Raw genomic sequence first — 20,888 nt, 5'->3', positions numbered from 1 at the left:
GCCTCTAAGAGTCAATAGTGCAGTGGCTGCACATAAATTAGCATAGGACTGGCCTCAGTACACCTGCAAAGTATTTTCCTAATATTGACATTCGCATACGACGTGTGGACCAGCTGGCGTGAGCTTAGATTGGCTGGGAAACACTCGCAGTGTAGTTAATGAACCAATTTTAGATTTAATAGCCAATGACTACTTAATCTTGTTTAGTTGTCGACTTTGTTTAAATGGCAAATACCAACCACTTTAGAAATTGTAAATTTAATTAGCAATCATTTCAGGGTTGTTTCCTAAGTTTCATCGCACAGTTCTCTATAAAACAATATAAGTGAATATAATACATTTTAAGATATACAAACAGGTCTTTATTCATCTAGTGAATACTTTCCTAAGCTAGTCAGTTCCACATCGATGCTGGAAATGCTTGGCGATTTTGTCGTAGAGCTCTTGTTGCAGGAGAGGGAATCGAAATTGTAGGGCTGTACTGTGCGGGATGTTGGACGATTCAATATACCAGCAGCAATTTGATCCGCTGTCCACTTGGCCAGTTTTATTATAGCAACCTGTGCGACAAATTGAAGGATCATTGCTCCGAAGCCTTTGTAGAGTCCAGCAGCTCCCTCTGAAATAACGGTTACCCTGTAGCAATCGAATAATCCACGATAGTCTGTCAAAACCGGGACAACTGAATAACCAGTATCAAGATTATCGATTATGGTTCGGGTGCCCTGCAGTTCTAGGCGATGCAATATGGTTTCGAGAGGGAAGAATACAACCTCAGTGGTAAGCATGGCTATAAGTCCGGCATAAGTTTTCGCATTTTGGTTTTCAAGCTTATTGTCGGGGTTTTTTTCACATCGATTTTCCAGCATTCTCCTCTGCATCATTCGAGTGGATACGCCATGTATTAACAGGTTGAAGAGATACTTTGTAATGCCAATCGAAATACTCGGACCGATTAATGCCCAAGTTGGTAGCATTCGAGTATTTTGCGGGGACCTCCATGAGAAAATGCGAGCTCCACCTTCTCGAAGGACATCAAAAAGTCCTGTTTTGTCGCTGGCAATGCCGCTTTGCACTGTCTTCACCAAGGAAACGGTGTGGAAGGGCAAAACCAAAGCGATGCTTACAGATTTCAGAAGGACATGCTGGCCAAATCGCTTTAAGGTCGTTCGACTATCCAATTCCTTGGGCCAACTGCTGAGTTTCGATATTACATCGTCAATGGCGCAGGACATTCCACGAACAAGCAAGCAGCTGCCCATTCCCTTCCATAGTGTCGTTAGTCCTTGGCGTCTGTGCAAGTGGACAATACAGGGCAGCAGGGTAAAAGGATGCAAGTGGTAACACTTGGAGGCATTATAAACCTGACACTGCCAACGCAATACTAGAAACGGATGGCTCAACACATGTTCCGTGAGCAGAGAAACCCAATGAACTCCAACGACAAGATATTTGCGAAGTGATTCATCCTGCTCCTGATTATCTAAATATTTATCCAGCTTGGCATGTTCCGAACTAAGATATTGGATTTTGGCAATGGCATCCTGGTCTGCATTTATGTTTTCCACAATTGACTTCTCGCGGCAATCGATGCTGTTTTCCAAGGGATTCCTAGGGCTCCAGGCTGGGACTAAGTTGCATGTTTGCTCCTCTTTTTCAAGATTCTTATCAATGAGTTCTTTATCCGTGACGAGCTTGAGTTCCTGACATTCCATTTTATTAGAGGGGATGTATTTATCTATATGTTATCTTCTGTGTAGAGCTGATAAACGTGTTAAACATATCTAAATATAGCACTATTATAGTTTAAAATCGAGTGTCTGTAATGACAGATAGTGGTGAGACTTCTACTTTCCTTTTATTTAAATCGTTCAGTAAATAGGCATCTGCGGCAAAAAATAAAAATAATGAAGAATTTCATATGCATGCTCAAGTAAGTGGAAACACATTGAAGGACCCTAATTTTGTGAGCATCATTTTTCATCTCCTCGCGAGGCATCCGCGCGAAATTTTAAAACATTTCCCCCCTTTAAGCAGTGTCTATTGCTTTCAAATCATCCTCAATCTTGTGGCTTGCGGTTGCCTTTAGTCTGCGGAAATCAAAGGACACATTGTGCGCCGCCTGGCATCAAGTGCATCATGTGGCAAGCAAAGCCGGCAACAATGTCATTGTCTCCACCAGGGACTAAGGGGTATGGAAATGGGGGGTTAAGATTGTCATGCACATTATGCGGGTGTAGGACTTTGAATGAGGGGTAGGATCTAGGTTGGCACCCAACTCCAAAGTCACAAAGTCAATTCATTGCCTCTGCAGACGACGCACATAAATAAGCCAGGCCGAGCAAAGTTGGCCCAGAAAAAGGCTTTGACGAATGGGTGGCTGGCAAAAGTGGTTTTTGGTGGCACAGTCCGCTAGTTGATTGCGCATTAATTTGTGAGCCAGTCTGTGGAATCCCTTAACCATTGCCTCTAGGTTGTCTGAGTTATTATTTGCTTAAAGTTTTCTCCACTCAGCTGGGAAATGCACAAGAGCCGAGACTTCGAGATGCACTGAGAGCGGGAGAAAACTTTGAAAAGTAATAACAATGGCCAACTGACAGAAAGTTTAATACAATGATGATGTTGATGGCTGGAATGCATTAAATTAAATACAAACGAAAAGAAAGCAATTCGAATCAACAACGAGCTTTGTTTTCGACTGCCTTATTTGCATGCAGTTTCTAGTTTGTTTTCCGGCTCTTGTCAACATCATCCGGGAAAACTGATATATATATATATATACATATATATATAAGTGTGTTCTTCAGTTCGCATTTTCCATTGCGAGAATTCAAACTGGTTTCAAATGATCAAAATATTGTGAAATAAAATAAAGGTAACTGTGTAACTCCTCTGTTTTAAATACATTGATTTCCATTGAAGCACACATGTTTGTTCGGGGCAAGTTCAAGTTCACAAGCCATCGCGCCCCATAAAGTGTGCAACATAAATTACCGAAAGTCCCGAAATTCTTTCCCAGAACGTATCCTTTCGTTTGTTCGGTGCGCTCTTAATGCGATTGCATTTAAATTTATAGCGCCGCCAACAAAAGTGCTGCATATTCTTGCATATTTTTTCGGCTTTCTCCTCTTTTTGGCACTGCAATCAGAAGTGTTTGAGTGCCGGAAACAACTCGTTTTCCTTGACGGCAGCAGGGAGCAACACGTCGCTGTTTCGCTGCCTATCTGTGCGGTATGTTGATACTGTTGTTGCTGTTGTTGTGTTGCAATTGTTGTTGCTGCTGCAAGTTGCATGCATTTGCACTTGATAAGCAAACACGAAGGAGCGGGTTGGCAAGAAAAATCAACACGGTCCGGGAAATATGCATGTTCTTGTTACCGGTAGATTTCCATTTTAGATGGCAAAGTCGTCGCCGTGGCGTTGTTTATATTTATGATTTGGGCGTGGCCCGCCCTTTTGCCAGGGATGACGAGTTGCCGTGCCATCTGTGCATTATGCAAGCCAATCGAATGTCACTTAATTGGCTTTTTATGCGGCATATTTTAGTGATAGACTCGATCAGGCGGTGACACAAAAACTGCAAATGCACTTAGGAGTTGCAAGGACATTGTCATAATATTCGTATAGCACCGCTATTAAACGAAAAAGCCAACAGCAATAAAACTATAAAGAGTCTCTGACTCTTTCGTGAAACATAAGCATTCAAATGCACGCGGAAAAATATAAAACGTCTTTAAAATAAAAGTACATTTAAGAAATAAATGCGCTGAGAAGGAAATACTTTTGAAGAAATGGTATTAAACATGAACGTCATATGTCATATTTCATATACCCTATTTTTGAACGTACTGTTGTCTTGCATTTGATGACCCCTGTCGGTGACTTCATTCTCCGAATGTGTGTGTTTCCATGCCTTTGACGCTCAGCACCTGTAGTTTAATGTCGTATTCGTTCAAGCTCCAGCCCACTTCTGCAATTTTCTCGTACATCTTGAGCCAAAACAAAACAAGTTGTTGATCACACAAAGCTGGCTTCAGTCGAGAACAGAGCACGGAAAACAGGAGCTGAGCCAAGAGCCTCAGCCCGAACCGAAACTGAACAGGCGTCACATCTTGTTTTTGTGCCGGGGGCTCAAAGGTAACGCAAATGGGCACGACATGCAATCAGGGGGCGGGCACGGGCGTTCAGGGGCGTGGCTGCGGGTCGAAGGTGGCCAGGACTGCCGCCAACAACTAAAACAAAACATTGACATAAATACGTGAGCGCTGCTGTGGCTGCGGTTACAACAAAAGTTTGTGTTTTTCCTTGGTTTTTCGCTTTTTTTTTTTTGGCTTGTGAAATGCCCTTGGAAAGTAGGTATTACAAATTGCTGATGAAGTCTGCCGGGAATATATGGCTGAGTGGGTATGCAGGATTGGAGCGAAGTTTTTCTGGTGTCCTCGGGTATGGTTATAAAACTTATTTAAGTGTTTTGCGGTGGGTGGGTAAAATGTTCTAGATTTTCGAGAAAACTTTTTCAAAAATGATTCGAACAAACTTTTTATTTTATTTTAAATGATTTGTTGTAAGAAAATACGATTTCCGCTCAAAGTATTTGGTTGCTTATAATGGAAATATCAAAATTAAGTTTTCGAAAATTGAAAGTAGAACTGAGCTTACAAATGCCAACTATGAATTATAAAAACTGTGGCTTGTCGAAAAAATATTAGTTAATTGATAGCAAAATTACAAACATGCCATGCCAGCTTGTAAGTTTAAAATGTTTAATTATTAATTGAAGAGCATACCCTGTTTCTTGAATAACCCTCATAATTTTCCTTTTTTTATATTTTCCATTTTCCTTTCTGCAAGCTACGTTAGTTTGCTCACTTTTTCCACCTTGTTTTTGCTTATTAGTACATAGTTTTCATTTTTATGCGACGGCTGCACGAGCTTTTTTGTATTTTTATATTTATTTCTTTTGAAGGTTGCTTGCCGCCTGGCTTTGTTTTTTAACTGGGCTTGTACTTGCGCCATAAATTTTTAAAACTTGATCGCGAGTGTGAGCCATGGTGTGCATTGTTGATGTTCTTGCCGCACTCGCAGGCCTAGAAATGCAGAGCTGAAAACTCGCTGCGAACCATTTTCCCGCTGTTTTATGATATTTTTTTGTCGCTGTTGATATGTTAATCGCGCTGTGCATGCAATTTTAGTATTATTTGGCCATTTGTTTAATTTTAACGCCAGCTCGGCGGGTATTTTTTGTCACTTTATATGCGTTAAACGTAAAATTTAATAGATGTTGCACGAGCTTTTTAATTTTAATTATAGGGCGCGCACAAAAAATGGTAACCTATGCCGCAAATTATGTATTATGTAAATTGGCAGCAGGGGGCTGTACCACATATGCTCTCCACCATTTGAACACAATCAAAGGTATGCTCATATAAATGCCTCGAATTTTATTGTTTTACGTGCGCTGAGGTCCTTTTCGTTGCGTGTGTGTTGGTGTGAGACCTCATAAGTGTTGTAGGGGGCCATAAACGCCTCTCTACCTTTATCATAAAATGTGCGTAAAACTTCCTTGTGGCATTTATTGATAAAACGTTTGGGCAATGAATTCCTATTTGAAGAGAAGGCTTAAAGCCGAAGAGAACAAATGTTATCTGCCGGAAGGTGAGGGTGCAAACTGGAAGATTGCATGCCTGACGTGTCTCCCCAGCGCATTATTTATTCGATAATTATTACCGAGATAATGAAGGAAAATCCCACTTGGGCCAAATAAATTGGGTTGAGGGAAAAGTCCTTGGAGAGCGATATTTATACGAATTTATAAGTATAATTTCTATATATACTCAAATATTATATTTAAATAGTTTAATTTATTTTAAATATTTGGGGACACCTAATAATTAGAAGCAACTCAGTCTTTTTGCACTCGACGCTGAATCAGCGAAGTTGGCTCTGCTTTCGTTTACCAAAAATTTCATAACCGCGACATGGAATTTCCAGGGACGCATCGCTGTCCAAATACTTTATCGCCAGCAAACATCTTGTGGGCCTTATCGTCGAGTGTCAATGGCAGTTATCTGTCGATGGATACAATTGCTCTCAGAAACTGATATAAAAGCGCTGTTCAGCGAAAATTTCCCAATCGAAGTTCGTACCCCCCAACGAATTGGACCCGAAATGGATTTCCACCTGCTGATGATTGCACTCGTGCTTGCACCAGTCTTTACACCTGTCCACTGCCAGGTGGCCTGCAATGCGAGGAGCGGCCCTGTCCGCCAGAAACGCATCGTTCTCAGCAGCCCGGGAACAGGTGGGCTGGCCGAGTTGGACACTTGCCAGTACCGCGTGGCGCCGTGGAGCGGCCAGGTGTGTCAGGTGCGCGTTGATTTCGAGCGTTTGGAGCTGCCGCAGCCGCAGTTGAATGCCAATTCCGGAGTGCTGGAGTGCGTCGATTTTCTGCAGATACAGCATTTCCGGCTGTGCGGTCGCAACAGTGGTCAGCACTTGTATATACCCATTCGCCGGGGTCAGGAGCTGCAGCTTCTGTTTCGACTGGCCACGTCCCTCGGCAGGCAGTCCACCTGGCAGCTGACTCTCACCCAACTAGAGTGTCCCAGGGACTCCGCCAGGGGTGTAGGTACAAGGCAACCCGAGGTGCAAACACCCACTGTGCGACCGATTTTGCCCTTTTTGGGTAACTTCCTGCCGCGGACCATCTTTGGCGGACAATCTGGAATCGGCTCGGGTTCCGGTCCCGCTGCCCAGCTTATCCAGACTTTCACATCGCCTTCAAGTGCGGATCTGGAGATGTTGGCACCTCTGGGCTGTGATCAGTACTACAGGACCACCACTGGCGGAATAGTGAGCTTCAATTTTGCAGGTGGCGTCTATATGCCCAACATGAAGTACTCGATTTGTGTCAAGGGAGCGGCAGACAACGAGATAAGGTGAGTGAGTCACCACTCCGAATATATTTCACACGCTTCTCGCCGTATTCTAGTCAACATTTATAATTGTCATTCATTGCCGAATACTTCTTTTTTTTGTGTATTACAAATGAATAATGTTTTACTAGTTAGTACACAATAATTTCGTATTAACTATAAAAATATAATAATAATGTAATATTTCTCGGCTTTCTCCAAAACAGCTACAAGATCACGCACTTTGAGCTCTCGAAGGCGAACTCCGAGCAGCCAGGACCTGCCTATGACACCGATTGCCGCAGTACAGTGCTGACTCCGTTGCGCGTATCTGACTATGTGAGCATTCCCGATGCATACATGGTCGGCAGGCCAGAGCTGCAGGCCACTCACTACTGTGGCAATGGATTGGCTGGCCAGGAGCTAGTGGCCCGGCCGCCTTTTGTCCTGCGATTCGCCAGTGATTCGCAGTCCAGTGGATCTGAAACGGGCTTCCAGCTGACCTACACGGTCCGGCGGTCACAGGATTCCCTGGTGTCCACAGATCTGTAAATTGGCATAAATAAAGCCGGCAGTCTTAACTAAATCAACGCACACAAGTCAACTGGAATTGACATTATTAAATGCAGCAGTGATACTGGCACTGTGAACCAGGACATTCCATGGCCACGGATTTGCCTTAATTAAATGCCCGGCTCCGGCATTAAGTCACATGTATCTATATATGCAAATAAATTATGGAAAGCCCAGTGGCATATATGGCATGTGGTTGACAATAATGGCAAAATGCGTACGGGAAACAGGTTCATCGGAATGCGGATAGAATTTCATAGTTGATTATTTTGATGTATGCTTAACAATAATATGCTGAAGCAATTTATTGTCCTGCTCTTTCGAGGTGCGTAGGAGAAAATAATGCGAAATGGATATTGTCTTTGCGCAGGGCTCGTATTGCATGAAAGTGAGCAGATATTTAATTGAGAAATTTAATGGGTGTGCCATTTGATGAATTTCCGATATGTTGCATATACTTTACGATTTGGTCAGTCTTAATTTAAATGGAATTTAAATGGAATGCCACTGCTTAGATTGAGACTTAAAAAATAATCTTATTAGTTAGGAATACTTATATATTATATATAGGAATACTTATAGAGCAGTACCTAGCTCAAAAACATTTCGAGTACAACTATTTGACAAATAAGGTTTACTTTCCCAAAATTCTTCGAAATATTTTGGGTTCTCCCGTGATATTTTTAAATAAAATAACTTCGACAGCCACGTGCATATTTGCATTTATAATTGCAAACTGGTGTAACTTGCTTGGATATTCCGGTGCAGGGACAGCCATTCGCCACCCCCTCAAACTTTTCACACGAGCCGGCAGGAGCGGATGCAAAAGCTTTTCGGGGGAATGGGAGCCGGAACGCAGTGACATTTTGATGCCGACACAGCTGCCACAATTGCCAAGCCATGTATTTTTAATGAAAATTTAACAAAATTTCTGCGGTTTAAGTGCGAAAATTGTCGAAAGCGCGCAGAGCAGGTGGCTGGGCTGATCGATAAACATTTACACATATTCGGCGGAAACGAACGCGGAAGTGCGAATTTTTGCGATTCAGTTGATGGAACACATATGCAAGCTGCTGCAAAATGTTGAGCAAATAGGCCTTAGGCCAAACGGATATGAAAAGGGATAAATTCAGCATTAAAGGGGACATTGTTAAGTGTCTGGTAAACAGAATGAAATTGCATTTGCATCGATGACCAGAACACTGGGGAAATTGCCTTTCAAATATGCATAGTCATATGCTCCGACACGATGCCAAACAATGTGAGCCAGCTCTTTTGGTCTGACATCGACATCGACATCGTCTTCGACTACTTTCCCTCTCGAATTTATGTAGTCTCCTTTTGCTCTGGAAAACACTTTTGCTCGCTTAACGTTTCTATCCTGGGGCAAATTGTTTTTACCCGACCAGTCGACAAAAGATGCTCCAGCATCTTGGACCATCTTCCTTTGGGCCACCTTTCGCCTCTGGCTTTCTGCCAGCTAAAAAGAGAACTTTAAGCCTGGTCATAACCCAAACTGAAAAGCCAGCTGGGGAATGGAGCTCGCCTTTCATATGGCACTCGGGCTTAATGGTCACTTCATAAATGCAGGCAATTTGGGAGCTCGGCATACACTGCGTATGCGTAATGCAACTTTGCAGCTGCTAAAAGCCATGATTGTTGGCCTGGCGCAGTTTTAATTGCGGAATTTTCGGAAGGCAGTGCGATAATTGCAATATTTCATTTTATATTGGCTTCTAGCTAAGTAGCCGCATATTTGATTACATACTGTTTTTTTCAATTACCCCCCATCTACTATCAGTTTACAAACTTTATATTAATTTTAAAACTATACTAGCTGGTTTTTATTTCACGTTCGGAAATGTTGGCCAACAGAAAACTATAAACATAAATTGTTTGGTTGCCAATCTAGCCATAGTCAGTTTTGGGAACACGGTGGGGGAGTAAAATTCCGGAATGTTTTTTAGATTGAATTTTTAAATTTTTTCCCTCAACACACACTGGACGATTTTTTCTCTGTTGTTTTGGCGTTAGCCCGAAATGGTCTATGTTTATTTAAGCATTTTCTCACTGCAGATTTCCCCTCTGATGCTGTCAACTTTCTAACATCTGACCCAACGCCAAAGGCCCAATGCAATTTACGCTGCTAACAAAACATAAAACAAGAACCGTATTCATAGCACATTGCATAGAAAATTGAAACAAACATTCCCAAAAATAAAAATTCCAGATGCGGTTTCAACATTGTAGTTACAATGTCACAAATTATTAATTGCTAACGGATTTATTTATTGGTGGGCTGGCAGCTAAATTTAACATACATTTTTCACAATGCTTTCATAAACTACTTTGAGCTTTGCCAACCTCTATGAAAATGTAGAAATATTTTATGCAGGTATTTCTATAGCAATCAGCTGTAAATGTTTGATAGGGCTCTGTACTGTTTACTCAAAGAATACTAAAGTAGGTTCAAACATTAATTTAATGTCTGCCTTATCGCGGCTCAAAACGCAGACATTTTAACAAACTTAAATGCCAATTAAGTAACATTAAATTGTGCGAAAAATGAATCGGCACAGAACACGTCCTTGAGCAGAGAGAGACTGTCAACAATGACAAAGGAAAAAATTAAGCAGCTAAACAGGGTTTTATGGACGGTCGGCAGAAATAAACAAACAAGTCGGGTCCAATGGAACCTCCGGAAAATCTGTAAGCCACGGCAACATGACACTGGCCAGCTCACACCAAAAAACACACTTGGACTTGTCCCTTATACAAAGGACCAGGCCCGAGCCCAAGCCAAAGCCAAAGCCAAAGCCAGAGCCAACAACATAATCTACGGGTTGTCAGCAGCCCAAAAGACCATAAAGGCAAGGCAAACGAGCTGAAGGTCGCCGGACGAGAGGGGCACCCAAAGTGGGTGGAACGGGAGGAGCAAACAAATTAGTATGCAAGTCAGGCAGCCGATTAGGACACCGAAGTTTTCGCGACATAAACGGACGGCAGGCCACAATGGCAACATCCCATCCCATCACATGCCCTTCATGCCATTCAAGCTCTTTTTTTTTGGTTTTTCGGATTTAGCCAAAATAATGAAGTCGGTCACTGACGCGATCTGTTGCTTGTTATGCCTAGAGAAAAAACCGCAGGTTATGGTAAACACAGGTGAGTCAGGTGTTTTGATTTCTTGATACCGAAGTCGCTGCACAACTATTTTATAAAATGTTTGTATATTATACATAAAAGTGCATTTTGTGTTAATTTATCTTCAAAGTAAAATATTTATTTGATTATTGCTGCTAACAATTAGAACATGACGTCCCTCAAGAATATAATTCCGAAAGAATATTTATAACTGGGTATCATACACATTAAAAAGGTATTAAAATGTCAGCTAGTCTTCGCACCTTGACAAGCAATTTCCAAAATTAAATGTTCTTGTTTCTGTTCACAATTTTCAGCTCTACAGCTGACAGACTGCCTCTTTTTGTGTTATTTTGGGTCCTCTGTCGCTTTTGGGTGTTGCTTAAATATTTCATTAAAAATTCCACGCACAATTGCACATTGCTGTGGTTTCTTGACCAAGCATAGAACAACCTAACTGGAATAAGTCCATGTTTAATCTTTAAAATAACAGTGGCTAGAGAATTTTACTGAATTTAAATCGAATTACTACCACAAAATGGCTACTGCAAAGCGTTTAGTGTCAAAAGAAAATGTGTCTTACGAAGAATGTAGCTTTATTGGGAGGAAGTTTCACATTTGCGTAAATAAACAATAAATTTCACAGGCTCAGATGTAAATCAAACTAAAAACAGATAATCTAATAAAATGGTACAAGTTGAAGCCGAGCAGAAAAATGATAAGCCACATGTGCTCTAAATTTTAGTAAAAATGCTATGCAATCCTTTCATTTAACCTCTGTCAATTTGTCAACACATTTTCAAATTAAAATGATCAAGAATTCAAGAATGTTTTATTACTATGAATAAAATAGCATGGGTTTCGTTAAAAAGGAAATTCTCACTTGGGCCCAATAGCAAAATAATTTGAAAAATTGTAAGGATAATTCACTGGAATGATCTTAAGTAATTTGATTTATATGATAAGATTTAAGAAATAAACACTTTGCAATTATTTATATTGGTTTTTATATTACAAATAAAACATTCTTATTAAAGTACTTACTTTATTACCCCAGTTTTCTTGGCCCGACAGAGATTTTGCTAAAGTTATGGCCGACACATACTGGCAGTCATATAATTTTCATATTTTCATACATTGTTTAACTTGTTCCTTCGCCCTTTTCGTGGGCCACGAACAATGTGTGTGCAAAACGTAAGTTTGCGTGCTTGGTGCATATAAATTAGTCGCTTATAATATTCTTTTGGCATTTTTCAAATTTCCAGTTCGGTATTTGCCGGCTCTGCCTGGTGAAAGAGTTCGTACGCCATAAAGTATGCAGCTTACGTGCTCAAGGATTTCTCCCTTCCCGCCTTCTTAGCATAGCATGAACGAGCAGCAAAAAACAATTATTAACATATTAATAAATTTTAGCATATTTGAAAGGCCATAATTTAGTGTAATTCTAGATGCCTGCAGCTGGGCAACACCTGAGGGAAATTGGATAATCCAGCCAAGCACGTAATTTGCATTTTTTATGGCCGGGCCTTAAAGAGCCCTGACTGATTATGGCCTTAAACAATGCCCAAATATTCCCATTGATTAGCGAGATTATGGCTTTGTTAGCCTAAACAGTCTTATCAGTTTTGAGTGCATTGCAAATGTTTGTCGGGCCTTTGTTCGCTGTGCCATTTGTGTTTTTTTGTGATGAATATTCCAGTTACGACTATTGACATTCCCAAAAGAACTAAGCCAATTCCTGTATACATTCCAATAATCGCAGCATTTAGGGCAAGCTATTAAATAAGGTATTACATTTTGTTATTCATATGTAGATATTTTCCATGCTTTCCATCCTACCTTCAATAGTTTTGTGAGCCCTTCGTCTAATTCCGCATGCAATCTCATTGTAAATAGGGGTGCATAATGATCATAGGCCACGTTCTTGAACAAGCTGGATAAGGAGAAAAAACAAGTTTTTGGTTTAGATCTTGACCCTACATTGATATTAATATTTTCTTTGTCTTTAAGCTGATACTATCTATGTTAATAGTGACAATTTCACAGGTACAAGAAGGACGATTTTACGTTCCTGTGTAAATTAGTCTGTGTTAATCGTACTTTTCTTGAACAAATGGTTTTGGAGACTGGGCAGCGTCAAATAAAAAACTCACTCAATGGCCTCGTCGCGCACCACTTTCGTGCTAATCATAAGCTGCCCCCTCAAGCTCAATGGAATGCCGAGAGTGGGCTCCATTATCACATACATGCCGTGCTCGGATTCCTCGGGCTGCAGGCCAGTGGTGTTTTCCCTGTACATTTGATCTGTGAGGAAGAAGTGCGGATGCGACATGTAGAACGGGCCATTGAAGGCGGGAGGACCGTAATCCAGGACTCCGTTGCGCGGGCACTCGCGATTCTTGAGGCAAAAGCACTCAGTGTCCGGCGACAGCTGGCCATTATCGATGGTGAGATTGGTGGACTCGTATCGCCAGACATCAATGCCGTCTATGGTGAGATTTTCCTTTGGAAACAAGTTCAAGTACCGCGCTGCATCTGGTAGGAATATGGTGGTGGGCTGATCCCACGTCCTGTACGGCGACCAGAGTTCCCCCGTGCTGCCATTGACCTTGCCGCATTCGCCGGGATAAAAGCCGGTGGTGTTCTCTCCATTCCACAGGAGCAGATCTCCCAACTGGCTGAGATCCCCACGGCCAGTGTGCAGTGTAAAGTTTCCCTCGGCCGTCTTTGAGTTATTCCTCTCGTAGAACCAGCCAAAGGTGTTGTCGTAAACCGGGAGCAGGGGCGAATGCAGCTGCTCCACGAAGTCAAGCAGATGGTCATAATAGCCATCAAAGAGCCACTGGCCAGCTGTGTGGGTCATATGGGTGGCGCCGCCTTCGCGATTGAGAGTAAAGTTCATGACCTTGCGCAGGATGCGGCGCAATCGGCGCGAGTACAAAGCAGCTGTCTAAAGCGTATAGCGGGATTAGAGGGGATTACTGGATGTGGCGACAGATATTCGGACAGAGATATTCGGTATTCTTAATGTAAGTTTTGCCGTCAAATAGCATAGCACTCAACCTTTAATCAGACTTACCAAAGTAGGAAAGTGTGGGGCTATAACTACATCATCAAGCGATCCATTTGACTTTTCCGGTAGAAAATGCCAGGTACGTTTGCCGAAGTAGGTCACCTGGGGCTGATTCCATTCCAAATCTTCCTTGACCTTAAAGTCACTGAAAGTGTAAGGCCCCAGCTGCTCAAAGTGCGGCTTAACGCCCTCGGTGTTCAAATCCCCCGGATTAGTCCAGTTGAAGAGGAAAACTGTGCTATATACCGGCGTGGGCGTAGTCACCCAGCGATTGTAGATAAAAGAGTTGGGAGCCAGGGGCAAAAGACTTCGAATCCATTGCCGAGATACGGCTGGCCAGGCTGAGGCCAGAAAAATCCCAATTGCCAGGATCAGGCCTCCCATGGAGAAGACCCAGATCTTTTGCTGGCGCACACTGCAGCAACCACAACGCATCGCCTCCGATCGATTTCGATACTGGTACGTCAAGCAATTTAAACGGGGATATTTATAAGCGAGCCCACTTTTGGGATACATTGATGTTCAATAATGGGAATGCAAGATTAGATTTCAAGAGCAAATTAACAGGTGATTTTTTTATTTTTATATTTGTTTTGAATTCTCCACTTGGAACGCTTCTGATAGGCTAATCTCCGAAAGCTTTTTCAAGTGGCTTGTTTTACGGCCTGAGTTAAATGTTATACGAAGTTTTGTGATTATATTTCGTTTCACTCATTAGATAAATCATTAGATGCACTGTAAAAAAGAAAATACAACTGAGATACGAAATCGTTTAAATAGGTATAGGAATCACATAACTATTATACAAATTTGTTGAGTTTTTTAAATCTTAATTTTAATGATTTTATTTAATTTTCTTTTTCTTTTGTGTATATGAATTAATTATAAACTAAAAAAGACACACAGATGATGTTTGAATTTTAATTTTAAAAACAATTAAAAAATGTTCTAAAATAAAACCTTTATTTAAAGAGCCTATTTAAATTTGTGTACAAGCTTCTATAAATTCATTCACTCAATCATTTAAAAAACCACATAGATAAATATAAGCTTTAACTAATTTAATTATTGTAAAATGAAGACAATAGTTATATGAGTTTTTTAAATTTTATTAATTTTTTCAGTTGTTTAGAAGTTTTATATTTTAAAGCTAGAATAAAAAATGTTTAGAGTTATTTATCACATATATGTTTTTTGAATCACATCCGTGTGCTGCTCATTAAAAAAAATGTTAATACTAAATTAAAAGTTTCGTTCGACCACGTTGGCCGGAACTTCCGGTTCATATGGAGTTTCCTCGTTATCCTTGAGAGCCAGTTTGTCCAACTCGGCCTGGCCATACCACTTCCTCTTAATGGTAAGTAAGATGCCAACTGCTATAAGAATGCAGCCCAGGCACAGGAATCCCACTCCAGTATATCTCCCTATAGCCGGTAGATTCAGTGCCAACTAAAAGACAAAATGCATTATTTAAAATAGAAATCAACGTAGTTCAACAAGCTCTAAAACATACCCTAAGTTCTGAGGCGAGGGCTTCGTCGATTTCCGCTCGACTAGCAGTGGTAAAAAGTGGTGCATAGAAGCTGGGCAGGCCCTTCAGTATGCTAGGAAAAAATGTGTTTATCAAGTCATATATATGGTAGGCAACAATTATTGTAAATAATTACTCTATAACGCTGTCTGGCTCTATGTACAAGGTAATCATCACATTGGCATTGACCTTCAACGGCACTCCCATCTTGCGCTCCATGATGATATAAAAGTTATTTTGATCGTAATTCGGATTGTAGCCGCTTATCGTGCTGCCATAACTTTCGTCCGCGTACATAAAATGATCCGCAGAAAGGTACATGGGAACTCCATCGGCACACGGTCCTAGGTCAGTGGCTCCGGTTGCAGGACAATTATCTGGCTGGCGCTCCAAAGGACACCAGCACTTCGCGTTACCATTGATCTGTCCATTGTCGAAGGTATTCGGCGTTATCTCGTACTTCCAACCCGTGATGCCCTGAATTGTTTCGCTCTGTCCGGTGAACTCAAGATTTATGATCCGACAAGTATCCGGAATGAAGATGGTCAAAGCCTTCTCCTTGGGCTCATCGGGCACAAAAAGATCCGTGGTGCTGCCATTGAGACGTCCACATTCTCCATCGTACCATCCCGTGTGATTCTGGCCCTTCCAATACTTAATTTCACCCATCTCCTTGATGTCACCCACTCCGGTGTGTACAGTGAAGGGACCCTCGAAGTCCTTCGATCCGTTACGGTTGAGGAACCAGGCAAAGTGATCCGACTCGATTTTTGGGACCAATGGATTATTCAGGGTCATGGCGTAATGCAAAAATTCGTCGTAGAAACTTTCGAACAGCCATTCAGCTGCCGTGTGGGTCACAAAGAGATGTCCACCATTCGCATTTAGGGCCTCGTTGAACATGAATTTCAGGAAGACGTTGCTATTCCGCATTTGGTTTGAAGCAGCCTGCAAAAAGTGAAAAAGGAAAACTTCTTTTAGACCAAATTGTTTTTTAATAACTGCTTATTTCCTACCAATGAAGGTAAATGTGGGGCGGTAATTAAATCCGTTTGCTTGCCGCCAGAGAGCTCCTCTTCCCAGAACCAAGTTCTTCTGGGGTTAAAGGTAACTGTGCCATTGTCGTGCCACTCAAGATCCATCTTCTTCCTCTCCTCTCGATAAACATAGGGTCCAAGTTGCGCGAAAATAGGTTTTACTCCATTAGCCTGCACATCTGCGGCATTTGTCCAGTTCCAAAGATACATGTAGACATACACCGGAATGGGCAGCTCCTCCCATTTTTCAAAAGTCTTTGAAGTGGGTGTCAACGGCAAGGCCTTTTTAATAAATCGATTAGTACTCCTCCTTAATTTTATTTTTATACACCGCCTCTCACCTTCATAATCCCTGAGTCTATAAAGCCAGGCCAGCATATTATGGCCAGGAGTCCGGAGACCGCGAAAAAGGTTCCCAGGCCGAAGACCCAGGCCTTTTGTTGGGTCACCCCACAGCAGCTGCAGCACATATTGAGAGACGAAACAAAGGCTTTCGAGCGACTGCAAAGTGGAAAAATATCGCTCGAGTTTTTATTCATGCGTCGCTTAGTAGATTATCCACTAGTAAATAAAGCAGCGGCTAATCATCATGTCTACTGTGGTAATCAGCTCGGTTTGGTTTGCTCAACTTATTCTGTGGGGTGATTGGGATCTAAGTGTGTGTTTAGAGTACCAAAAATCCTGATAAATGCAAAACGCTGCACTTAGTTTATTGAGAGTGCTGGCTAATCAGCCAGACTAGCAGTAGTAGCTATTTCATGCTGCCACGTACCAAATACCACTTGGTAACTAAATCAAATTTAACGATACATGGTACAATTTTATTTATAATAGTATATAAAAGTAATTAGGTACATTTTTATTTTAGGAATTAAGTTTCGTTTATCAGTTCTTAAGTTTTTAATAGCATGCCAGAGTGCTTCCTAATTCGCATTATAAATTAACTTGAAGCTAGTTGATTAAACTATTAATACGGTCAACTATTTTTGCCTTGACGCTCGCCCATCTTATCGGTTATATAGCATGTATGCTTAAATTAGTATTTGCAATGCAATTTTTATGGTCAGCCACTATAAAAGATCACTTCCAAAGACGGCAATCTAATCTTCCTTAATGAAATTCGATTAATCCCATTACGCAAAACCATTTTAAACTCATTACCCACCTGGTCTGCCGAAATGTTGGCAGCGTGATTGATCAGTATTTCAACCCTGACTATTGGAAAATTTTGATTAGAGTGGCGTTATCGTTAATATTGGGTGCTTATTAAAAGTGGGACTGCAAACATTCACAAATTAAATGGATGCGTTTGAAGTGTGTTCGCTTAAATTTTACGATTTCAAAGTCCAGCAAGAAGCTCACCATATTATATCAATTATTGTCCATTTTCCTTACTCGAATTCAGTTCAGTAAACTTCCTCCAGCATAGTGGCCAAGTATTAATTAGGCTGCTCCTCGGCTTTTCAGAGTAGCAATAATTGGAATTACTAAGCCACAAATGCAAGACCCACTATTAGTAATTGAATAGATTGCACTGGCTTCTGTTGATTTCCCCATTGCACTTCAATGTACATAATCAGCAGACATTGCAAGATATCAAATACTACGAAATGCCTTCGTAAGCACATTATTAAATATTTAGTGCGCATTCCATACAAACTTTCAATGCTGGAGCCTTTTCAAATACACCGTGCTAAATTCAATAGAATACTCCAAAATACATACATAAACTCTGTTCATATTTAATTGTTAGTTGAGTTATAAATATAATACACATACACACATACAATATATGGATATTGGATTTGCTATATAGGAAAAGTACGACGACTGCAGTTCAGAACATTTCAGCAACATCAGCATTTTTTAGGATCTACAAAAATCGGTTTGACTTGTAGAAATACGCCATTTTTTTCGTTGGTTGAGGTAGCCCTTTCAGTTTAGGCCTCAATGGAGCCCTCGGCTTCCAGTTGGGCCTTGCGACTTGGCTGTAAATAATTGATTGCCTTTCAATAACTATTCAAATATTTGGGCACACCTTTTATTACCTTCGGGTGCATCAGAATAAATGGTAGCTCAGCGCAGAGCTCGCCGCCCAGGGCTCCCAAGAAAAGCTTGACCTTCACAGCATATGAAACAATTATGCCAAAGGCATCCCTCGCATCCTGACTGGCAATACTGAAATAGAATTTTAAATATGCATTTTTCACTTAGTATTAGTATGCGTTTTATGCCATTTTGTAAACACATTTAGCTAAAGAACTGTTAGTCACCGGGAAAATACGATTTTTAAAAAGGTTCCTAACTTTAAAATTTGATTGATTTTATGGTATGATTTTAAGTTGATACTTAATAGAGTATAATATTAATGTTTCATCTGCTAAGCTATGATGTGAATAAATTTTACTCACAGTGTGGTCGAGGCCAGAGCTGTGTCTTTGCGCTTGATATCACCCTCAACGGCGATGCCTGCGCGGTCGCAATTGGCCACCAGGGTGGGCACCAGATACATGACCTTCTGCAGGCTGGATCCCGGGTTCAGGGGACATCCCTCGCTCGTCTCCATGAAGGCGATCGTGTTGCGGAACTGACCGTTCTGGAACAGGACCACATCGACGCCCTGCTGCACCATGGCCTTGATCTTCTTCACCACCTTGTTGGAGTTGTTGCGCACGCAGATGTTCACCGAGATCTTCTCGCCGTGATGGTACAGCTGCTTGTCGAGGGTGACCTCCAGTTCGAGCTCTCCGGGCGACAGAAGGAAGTCCTTGCGAACGACGGTGCAGGGCTGGATGCCCTGCTTGGTCGGTGCGTACTGCACCTTGCGGATGCCCAGGTTAATGGTGCTCCTGCGATGCGATCGATCGCAGTCGCTGTCTCCGGTAAAGATCTTTACGAAGTACTGGACTCCGCAGGGCTGGCTCTCGTCACTGGCCTTCTGCTGGAGAACCACCGAGGCCGGCGAGCTTGGTGGCATCTGCATCACGAAGGGATAGGCATTGGAGCCAAGCTTCTTCAGCAGACGCTCCTGCATCTTGGTCAACTGGATGTCCTGCTTCTGGGGTGGGCACACCTGCTGCGAGACCAGGGTCAGTTCCTTCTGGAACCGCAGACCGATCATCTCGTCGTCCTCGCGCCCATATCGGAAATTGCAGACCAACTGCACGAAGATCTTGCGGTTCTGGCGCACGTACTCATCGTCCAGCACAATGATTCCATCTGCAAGAGGACGCTTATTAATTGGAGAATATTATTTACAAGCGCCCAGCCTCTTGGTTTGCTTGCTCGCGTAATCGATGAACTTGGTTAGCTGCTAGCGCAGCCAATTTAACTTAACTCCCTGGGCTATTGAATTCAGATGCAATTTTGAATAACTCCCTGAGTTTATATTTGCTGGTCGGCATATGCAGATTCGAAATGGAGTTTTTATAATATAATTTTGATTTGATATCACTTTTCAAGGAAGGTATTAAAAATTCCAATGTGTTAAGTTGAAACAAAAGTTACACTGAAGTTATTTTCAAACTATAAGATACTTCAATCGAATATGGGTACCAATTCCTACACGAATTTATTTTTTGATGGATTTCCTCATTCGTAAATCCCATTGCTCAAGGGTTTCGGTCTGTGACACCTACCAATGGGTTCCACCTGAGTCACGGAATCTACAAAATCACGCCTGTTCATGTAGAGCGTGATCATGTTGTTCGGGGAACACTTCTTGAACACCTTGAAATTGACCACCATTTTGGAGCTGTTTATCAAAATCTCTGCGGAAATAGTTTAAACTTTGGATGTGCCTTTAACGTTTCGCGCTCGTTCTCGATGGTATACGCCGCGTTGCGTGGTCCACTAGGCTATTAATTAGCGCTCTTTGGCAATCCGGCATTTATACCTGGCATTGTGGCACCTGTCGCCCCTCTAAATTCAATTAGCCGCACAGCAGAAATTCAGCAATTGCACGGCGGTAAACTACTACGGCTTCGGCAACCTTGCTGTGCGCAGTGTCTTTGATATTGACATTGCAGCACGACATCGACATCGATGGCTCAAACATTAAATAACGCGCGAGCAACACGGCGTATTAGCAATGCAGGACAGGTGAATGTACAGAAATAGCTCGAGAAATCGATTTAGTATGCGTATTTTGGTTTGTTGTTTTCCGCCTAGGATGACGTATTTAAACCCAAACATTACGTGGTGGGTTTTGTTCTTTTCCATTTACGTAATTGTTGTTAATTTAATTGAGCCCTAAGCACTCGTCGGCTAAGTACTGATAAGCGGTTGTTTATTATGACATTTATAATAGCTTTATGTTAACTGGAGACAACTACTAGTTATAACAACGAGGTACTTAATAAATTCCAAGTATTCCAAGTATTTGCTTCGGAATTTTCAAAATAATTGGTGAAGGATCCCATTTCAAGCTAGATGTAATAATATTCTTCTTTGAATTATATTAAACATTTAAATCAATTTTTCCCAACGAATCTAGACGTTATGTGTATATATATAATGACACATAAGAACTTAAGCTTTACCAGTAACTGTCAGTTGAAGGACCTGCACATTCAATTATGTAAAAATATTCTATGCAAAGCTGCTGGCCCTCTCAC

The 20,888-nt window shown here is 41.6% G+C and overlaps 5 protein-coding genes across 8 annotated transcripts; 1 reads left to right on the top strand and 4 right to left on the bottom strand.

Annotated features, from left to right (window-relative positions):
- Positions 1–286: 286 nt before the first annotated feature.
- Slc25A46b (Solute carrier family 25 member 46b) lies at positions 287–1,839 on the bottom strand. The gene has a single exon (NM_136020.3). It carries the CDS (start codon positions 1,713–1,715, stop codon positions 363–365), a length of 1,353 nt encoding a protein of 450 aa, NP_609864.1. The 5' UTR covers positions 1,716–1,839; the 3' UTR covers positions 287–362.
- Positions 1,840–6,150: 4,311 nt separating this feature from the next.
- On the top strand, positions 6,151–7,670 carry CG15153 (uncharacterized protein). The gene is made up of 2 exons (NM_136019.2): positions 6,151–6,938; positions 7,142–7,670. The coding sequence occupies exons 1-2, from the start codon at positions 6,169–6,171 to the stop codon at positions 7,464–7,466; spliced, it is 1,095 nt and encodes a 364-aa protein (NP_609863.1). The 5' UTR covers positions 6,151–6,168; the 3' UTR covers positions 7,467–7,670.
- A 4,022-nt stretch (positions 7,671–11,692) lies between these two features.
- CG31741 (uncharacterized protein) lies at positions 11,693–14,151 on the bottom strand. Its single transcript, NM_165238.3, has 4 exons — positions 13,711–14,151; positions 12,785–13,581; positions 12,471–12,564; positions 11,693–12,406 (listed from the first exon to the last, which is right to left on the bottom strand). Exons 1-4 carry the CDS (start codon positions 14,137–14,139, stop codon positions 12,251–12,253), a joined length of 1,476 nt encoding a protein of 491 aa, NP_724088.2. The 5' UTR covers positions 14,140–14,151; the 3' UTR covers positions 11,693–12,250.
- A 647-nt stretch (positions 14,152–14,798) lies between these two features.
- Positions 14,799–16,779, bottom strand: ninaD (neither inactivation nor afterpotential D). 2 transcript variants are annotated; one of them, NM_165237.2, is made up of 5 exons: positions 16,614–16,779; positions 16,252–16,554; positions 15,372–16,183; positions 15,218–15,308; positions 14,799–15,153 (listed from the first exon to the last, which is right to left on the bottom strand). In NM_165237.2, exons 1-5 carry the CDS (start codon positions 16,740–16,742, stop codon positions 14,947–14,949), a joined length of 1,542 nt encoding a protein of 513 aa, NP_724087.1. In that variant the 5' UTR covers positions 16,743–16,779; the 3' UTR covers positions 14,799–14,946. The 2 variants fall into 2 exon arrangements, with proteins under 2 accessions (NP_724087.1, NP_001188836.1); NM_001201907.2 differs by lacking the exons at positions 14,799–15,153; positions 15,218–15,308 and having other exon boundaries at positions 15,311–16,183.
- Positions 16,780–17,099: 320 nt separating this feature from the next.
- Positions 17,100–20,138, bottom strand: Arr1 (Arrestin 1). 3 transcript variants are annotated; one of them, NM_001259144.2, is made up of 4 exons: positions 19,911–20,138; positions 18,684–19,491; positions 18,321–18,450; positions 17,100–18,260 (listed from the first exon to the last, which is right to left on the bottom strand). In NM_001259144.2, exons 1-4 carry the CDS (start codon positions 20,017–20,019, stop codon positions 18,213–18,215), a joined length of 1,095 nt encoding a protein of 364 aa, NP_001246073.1. In that variant the 5' UTR covers positions 20,020–20,138; the 3' UTR covers positions 17,100–18,212. The 3 variants fall into 3 exon arrangements, with proteins under 3 accessions (NP_001246073.1, NP_476681.1, NP_001286025.1); NM_057333.4 differs by having other exon boundaries at positions 17,992–18,260; NM_001299096.1 differs by lacking the exon at positions 19,911–20,138 and adding an exon at positions 19,610–19,758 and having other exon boundaries at positions 17,992–18,260.
- Between the last annotated feature and the right edge of the window lie 750 nt (positions 20,139–20,888).

The sequence above is a fragment of the Drosophila melanogaster genome, chromosome 2L (assembly GCF_000001215.4).
Source record: "Drosophila melanogaster chromosome 2L".
NCBI lineage: Eukaryota > Metazoa > Arthropoda > Insecta > Diptera > Drosophilidae > Drosophila > Drosophila melanogaster.
This window is presented reverse-complemented; position numbering and strand designations above follow the sequence as displayed.

Excerpts from the sequence above, each read along its gene's own strand:
- Slc25A46b (NM_136020.3), bottom strand. The coding sequence starts at position 1,715 with ATGGAATGTCAGGAACTCAAGCTCGTCACGGATAAAGAACTCATTGAT.
- CG31741 (NM_165238.3), bottom strand. The coding sequence starts at position 14,139 with ATGCGTTGTGGTTGCTGCAGTGTGCGCCAGCAAAAGATCTGGGTCTTC. Across the intron at positions 12,565-12,784 it reads GTGCGCGACGAGGCCATTGA|CTTGTTCAAGAACGTGGCCT; the intron begins GTGAGTTTTTTA and ends CTCCTTATCCAG. Across the intron at positions 12,407-12,470 it reads GGCTCACAAAACTATTGAAG|CTTGCCCTAAATGCTGCGAT; the intron begins GTAGGATGGAAA and ends CTTATTTAATAG.
- Arr1 (NM_001259144.2), bottom strand. The coding sequence starts at position 20,019 with ATGGTGGTCAATTTCAAGGTGTTCAAGAAGTGTTCCCCGAACAACATG. Across the intron at positions 18,451-18,683 it reads GCTCTGGCCTCGACCACACT|TATTGCCAGTCAGGATGCGA; the intron begins GTGAGTAAAATT and ends ATTCTATTTCAG. Across the intron at positions 18,261-18,320 it reads TTATTCTGATGCACCCGAAG|CCAAGTCGCAAGGCCCAACT; the intron begins GTAATAAAAGGT and ends AATTATTTACAG.
- ninaD (NM_165237.2), bottom strand. The coding sequence starts at position 16,742 with ATGTGCTGCAGCTGCTGTGGGGTGACCCAACAAAAGGCCTGGGTCTTC. Across the intron at positions 16,555-16,613 it reads TAGACTCAGGGATTATGAAG|GCCTTGCCGTTGACACCCAC; the intron begins GTGAGAGGCGGT and ends TTTATTAAAAAG. Across the intron at positions 15,154-15,217 it reads CCCTCGCCTCAGAACTTAGG|TTGGCACTGAATCTACCGGC; the intron begins GTATGTTTTAGA and ends TTTGTCTTTTAG.
- CG15153 (NM_136019.2), top strand. The coding sequence starts at position 6,169 with ATGGATTTCCACCTGCTGATGATTGCACTCGTGCTTGCACCAGTCTTT. Across the intron at positions 6,939-7,141 it reads GCGGCAGACAACGAGATAAG|CTACAAGATCACGCACTTTG; the intron begins GTGAGTGAGTCA and ends TCTCCAAAACAG.